This window comes from Cebus imitator, unplaced genomic scaffold (genome assembly GCF_001604975.1).
Source record: "Cebus imitator isolate Cc_AM_T3 unplaced genomic scaffold, Cebus_imitator-1.0 Scaffold132, whole genome shotgun sequence".
In the NCBI taxonomy this organism is placed as follows: domain Eukaryota; kingdom Metazoa; phylum Chordata; class Mammalia; order Primates; family Cebidae; genus Cebus; species Cebus imitator.
Window position 1 is genome coordinate 5028686 of NW_016107447.1, and position 5902 is coordinate 5034587.

Sequence of the window (5902 nt, forward strand, 5' to 3'; positions counted from 1 at the left end):
TGTAATCCCAGCACTTTGGGAGGCCGAGGCGGGTGGATCACGAGGTCAAGAGATCGAGACCATCCTGGTCAACATGGTGAAACCCCGTCTCTACTAAAAATACAAAAATTAGCTGGGCATGGTGGCGCACGCCTATAGTCCCAGCTACTCGGGAGGCTGAGGCAGGAGAATTGCTTGAACCCAGGAGGTGGAGGTTGCGGTGAGCCGAGATCGCGCCATTGCACTCCAGCCTGGGTAACAAGAGCGAAACTCCGTCTCAAATAAATAAATAAATAAATAAATAAATAATTAAAAAAGCAATTCCATTTAAAGAGAAACATCCGGGAAATAATAACCAAGGTGGTAGGAATATGGTGAAAAAAATGAAAGAGTCCCAAAGGGACTCAGGGTTGGGCAATACTAATGACACATAGATCCTGGTTCCCTGGCAATTGTTATGGCTATTACTAGTATTTTAATAATATTAGCAGTTACTGTTGATATTTTTGCTATCGTAATTAATAACGTAGTGGCTATTACTGTTATTATTGCTGTAACAATACACCATTGTTATTCTATCATGATGCAGTATACTTCCTTGATGACCTCTGTTTCGCCCTGTCTTCTGATGGGGAACTCTGCAAAGTTGTTGAGGTTATTATGGCCATTATCTTGGGATTTCACCACTACAAAGAGCTGCCCAAAGTTTGGACGGTACGAATCAGGGTGTTACCAGTTCGGTGACAGGTAGGAGGTGGGTCCGAGGAGGGATCGGGTCTGGGAGCTTCCGCCTCCAACTCAAGGCAGGCTGTACAGGATCTGTCCCCGTTGGCGTCCTGGTACCCAGCCTGAGCGCGGCCATGGGCCCGCGTGGCGTGGAGCAGATCCTGTCCCCCTGGCTCGCCCTGGCCGCGGTGGCCGCGGAGGCCTGGGAGCGGGGTCCGCCGGGCTTGCTCCAGCCCTGGCAGGGCTGCGCCGCGCTGGGCCGCTGCTGCTCCAGCCGTGACCCGTTGTGTGTCGCCCGCCTGCCCCCGCGCTGCTTCTGCGACCAAGAGGGCGGCGCGGCGCGGGACTGCTGCCCAGACTACCCGCGTCTGCCCAGGTGCGCCTGGGAAAGGGCAAGGCACTAGAGGAGCGCTCCGAGCGGAGGGGAGCTGGGGAAGGGGATGCGCGGAGGATGGGAGCCCAGCACCTAGGGGGGCTCTGGGCTTGGAGGGGGCACACTAGCATGCGCGGGACGCTTGGGGACTGGAAGGGTGCGCCGCGGGGCAGACGGAACGTGCAGGGGGTCGCGCGGGCAAGAAGGGACTCAGACGCTCAGGACCCAAAGGGGAAGCACAGGCTGTGGCGTTGCGAGAGGAGGAAGACGCGCAGGGTATGAACCTGGGCACGCTCATCTCGGGGGACCTGAAGGAGAGGGACTCGTGGAGAGTTGAGGGGTGTTTTGGAGGCGAAACACAAGGACCGCGCACAGGACTTGAAGGACTACAGGAAGGTGGGGGACTCAGCCCAGGTATGGGACGCAGCGGGTGGAAGGGAAATGGGCGCAAGAGGCGCAGGCAGGAAGGAGAGCACCTGGCGCTAGGGAGGAAGGGACGCACGCAGTGAGGGGTGGGGGGTCGTGAAGCTTGGAGGGCTTCGAGGGGAGGGAGGCTCTTGGGTTGAGGTCGGGTGCCAGATTTCGCAAATCAAAATACAGCATACCCAGTTAAACTAGAATTTCAGATAAGAAAAATGTGTCCTAAATATTGCATGGGATATACTTACCCTAAAAAATTATTGGTTGTTTTTCTGAAATTGAAATCTAACTAGGAATCCTGTATTTTATCTGAGAGCCCTAGCTGGGGGATGGGCGTGGGGCCACAGAACTGCGAGGGAGGAGGCGGTCTTAGGCTTCTTTCAGGCGGAGGGGTCACAAGGTGAATAGAGAAGGTGACGAGAAACCGAGGAAAGGGCTGACACCTGGAGTGCAGGGGTGGAAGGATGCTCAAAGCGGAGGCGGAACGGGCTGAGTGATTCCAAAACTAGGGTGCCCAAGCTGGTTAGAACTCCGACAGGCTGGGCCAGAGGCCGAGGTGCCTGATAGATACGCAGGGTGAAGTCCCTTTGTGGTCCGCGTGCTGGCGGTGGCCACCAAAGGAGTTCAAGCACTCCTCTCGAGTGGTAACCAAGGCGCTCTGAAATTAGGAGCTATTTTAGTTGAGTCATTAGTGGAAAGGACGCTGCCTCACCCCCACCCCCTTCTTCTAGAGCTGGAGTCTTGCTCTGTCACCCAGGCTGGAGTGCGGTGGTGCGATCATCACTCGCTGCAGCCTCGGAGTCCTGGGCTCCAGCGATCCTTTTGTCTCAGCATTCCAAGTAGCTGGATGACAGGCACGCACCACCATGCTTGGCTCTCTCTCCTTTTTAAATACCAGAAGTAAAGATTTCATACCCACTGGAGACAAAAAACTCTAAATTTTGTCACCCTGTAAAGTGGATATGACCCGACTTTCTAATGTCAGGGAGGAAAGTGGTTGGGCTCCTCTACCCTGTGATCTCACTAGCGCTTCCTTCAGGAATTCATGTTTAAAGCTTTAAAAAAAAAATTCATAATGGGTGAGGCACAGTGGCTCATGCTTGTAATCCCAACACTTGGAGAGGCTGCGGGAGGATCATTTGAGGCCAGGAGTTCACGACCAGCCTGGGCAACATTGGGAGACCCAGTCTCTAAAAAATAAAATAAAATAAAAATTAGCCTCAAGTGGTGGCACCTGCCTGTAGCCCCAGCTACTCAGGAGGCTGAGGTGGGAGAATCTCTTGAGCCCAGGAGGTTGAGGCTGCAGTGAGCTATGATTGCAACACTGCACTCCAGCCTGGGTGACAGAGTGAGGCCATGTCTCAAAAATAAGTAAATATACCTTGAGCTTTGGTTCAAACCTGAAAATAAAATAAATAAAAATGTAAGAGACCTAACATCTGTTAATCAACTACCCCTCTGTGCCCAGGAACTGGGCTGGATGTCTGCTTGAAACTAAATACATTCTCCTAGCCCTCTGGGGTTCAGGTATGTAATAATGTCTGTGTTTAGCAGCCAAGAAAAGCAAGGCTCAGAGAGGGGAGGGCTTTGGCCAGTCAAGGATTCCTAGCCGGTGGAAGACCTGGGTCTGATTCTGAGTCTTCCAGCTCCTTGCTCCCAAGAGTCACAAATGTTGGAAAATCAGGCAGCAGTGAGATGTACTTTTGGATGTGGTGTCTTCTCAAGCCATAGGCAAGTAAGAACTCCTTCCAGATTAAATTTAAGGAAGGACTGCCTGGGAGTCCTTTTGTACGGGTTGGCTTTCCACATTCAGAGCCCATGCAGCTGCAGGTCTGTGCAGATTGGAACTGAAGTCCTGGGTTAGCACCACCCACAGGGGCTCCCCTGCCACAGCGCAGGAGTGGGGGCCCCAGGACTGGGGGTCCAGGCAAAGGCATCAGTGATATTTTCCCACAGTCTGACCGACGCCTACAGAATCACACAATGTCATCCTCTCCCAAGAGGTTTCCTTTCTATATGGAGCTAGGGCTGGAGGATCCAGGAACCTTAAAGCTTTGCTTTCACCTTTGTTTTGCTATTTTGGGATCCGCCCCCTTATCTGGGGGAGGGACTTGTGAACAAGCAGAGAAAAGTTCACTTTCCATCTCCCAGGGGAGCAGGCAGGAGGGGATGTGGGGACCAGTTAGGAGGCAAAAGATGGAGAGAACTATTTGCTTTATCCATGAGCTATTTTTAGGAGATACGGTCGACCACCTTCAGTGATTGAGTGTAGTAGAGGGCAATGTTGAAGATGACTTAAAATACAAGCAAACAAAATCCCCAAACAACAAACCTAACATTTACTAAATACCAAGTGTCAGGACGGCACTATTTTAAGTGCTTTCAGTAAATTGTCTCATTTAAGCCTCATAATAACTCTATGAAACAGTGTTATCATGTCCATTTTACAGATGAGGAACTAAGGCCCAGGGAGGTTAAGTGACCTGTTCTGGGTTGCACAGCTAGTAAACAGCAGATCTGGGATTTTTTGAACCCCAGCAGTCTGACTCCAGACATCAATATTGTGTGGCAGCTCACAGATGAAAGAGACTCAGAATGTTAGGAGAGGGAAGGTTGACTTTACAGGTGAAAGGGGACATCTTGACATCTTCCTCCTTTAGTTCAATTAAAACTCTTTCTTTCTTTCATTCTCTCTCTCTCTCTCTTTCTTTCCTTCCTTCTTTCCTTCTTCCTTTCTTTTTCTTTTTCTTTCTTTCATTCTTTCTCTCTCTCTCTTTCCTGCCTTCCTTCCTTCTTTCCTCCTTCCTTCCTTCTTTCCTCCTTCCTTCCTTCCTCCTTCCTTCCCTTCCTTCCCTTCCTTCCCTTCCTTCCCTCCCTCCCTCCCTCCCTCCCTCCCTCTCTCTCTCTCTCTCTCTCTCTCTCTCTTTCTTTCTTTCTTTCTTTCTTTCTTTCTTTCTTCTTTCCTTTCTTTCTTTCAAGACAGGGTTTCACTGTGTCACCCAGGCTGGAGTGCAGTGGTGCGATTATGGCTTACTGCAACTTCTGTCTCCCAGGCTCAAGTGATTCTCCTATCTTAGCCTCCTGAGTAGCTGGGCTTGCACGTGTGGGCCACCATGCCCAGCTAATTTAAAAATTTTTTTTTGTAGAGATGGAGTTTTACCATCTTTCCCAGGCTGGTCTCGAGCTCCAGGGCTCAAGCTATCCTCCAGCCTCAGCCTCCCAAAACTGGTGTCAGTCACCATGCCCAACCTCAATTAAAATTGGTGGCCACCTACTGTGCTCAGCTCAGCTAGAAGCACTGGGGCTGGAAGCAAGGCTGGAGGAGCTCTGGTACCCCTCCAGCTTACTGTCTATTTTTGGGAGACAAGGTAGTTGTGAAAGGAATAAATAATTTCAGTCTGAGCAAGGTGAAGCTTGGAAATGATTGATGAGGATGGGGTGGAGGTGGGGAGAGAGTGGGGCTGGAGTGATTAGTAAGGCCTTGAAGGATAGACACCACTACATTTTCCAAGTTATTTACAGAATGTTTCCATGTATTTTATACGTCTTAACTCTCATCTCAACCCTGTATGGGTTGATGTCCCCACTTAACGTGTTTCCTGTAGAGTTAGTACTCTTACGGTTGTGACACAATTTAACTTAAACTGACAAAGACATTTATGGCTTACGTAACTGAAAGACAACCCAGGGATTCTGGAGCTTCAGGCATGACTGGATTCAGGGGCACCAAGGATGTCATCAGGACTCTCTTTCCATTCTTTGGCTTTTCTTGTGTTAACTTCATTCACAGGCATGCTGTCACCAAGTGGTAGCAAAGATATTGCTCAAAGATATTAGCTCTAAACTGCCATCCCTAGTGGATTAAGAGAGCATCTTTCCCCAGTTCCAGCCAAAATCCCAGGGCTGGTTCTCATGGGCCCAGTTTGGATTAAATGCTCATTGCTGACCCAATCAATCACTGAGCCTAGGGAGAAGGAATATATTAACTGGCCATGTCGGGGTCACATGCCTCATACTAGGAATGAGAGGGTGAGATCAGCCCCGTCCAAACCATGTGGATTGAGAGCGGGGAGGGTTTGGGTCCTCAAAAGGAAACTGAGGTGGTGTTACCAGAAGCTGGGGAAAGGAGGCTGGGAGGGTATTACTGAGCTGTGGGAGACCTCGTGCTTTGGGAAACTTTGGGTAAAGTGTGCTGAGACAGTAAATAGGAGGAGGGCGCAGTAAATAACTGTGGACGAGTGGCAGGAAAATCTAGAATTTGAGGCGCTGAGCTTGGGACAGTCTCCATCTATAGTCCACTATCAAAAAAGGCCTTTTGCGAATCCCCCCAATAATTAATGGGAACCACTGAGGGATTTCAGGGGACAGGCCAGAAATGTATTCTTTTTTTTTTTTTTTTTTTTT

At 50.0% G+C, this 5902-nt stretch overlaps 1 protein-coding gene across 1 annotated transcript in view; it reads left to right on the plus strand.

Annotated features, from left to right (window-relative positions):
* Window positions 1–1178: 1178 nt before the first annotated feature.
* Window positions 1179–5902, plus strand: part of LOC119473103 (somatomedin-B and thrombospondin type-1 domain-containing protein-like) — a 26995-nt gene continuing 22271 nt past the window's right edge. Inside the window, exon 1 of the mRNA XM_037743041.1 lies at window positions 1179–1492. Within this exon, the coding sequence (XP_037598969.1) occupies window positions 1357–1492 (136 nt within the window). The 5' untranslated portion in view covers window positions 1179–1356. The remainder of the gene's footprint in view (window positions 1493–5902) is intronic.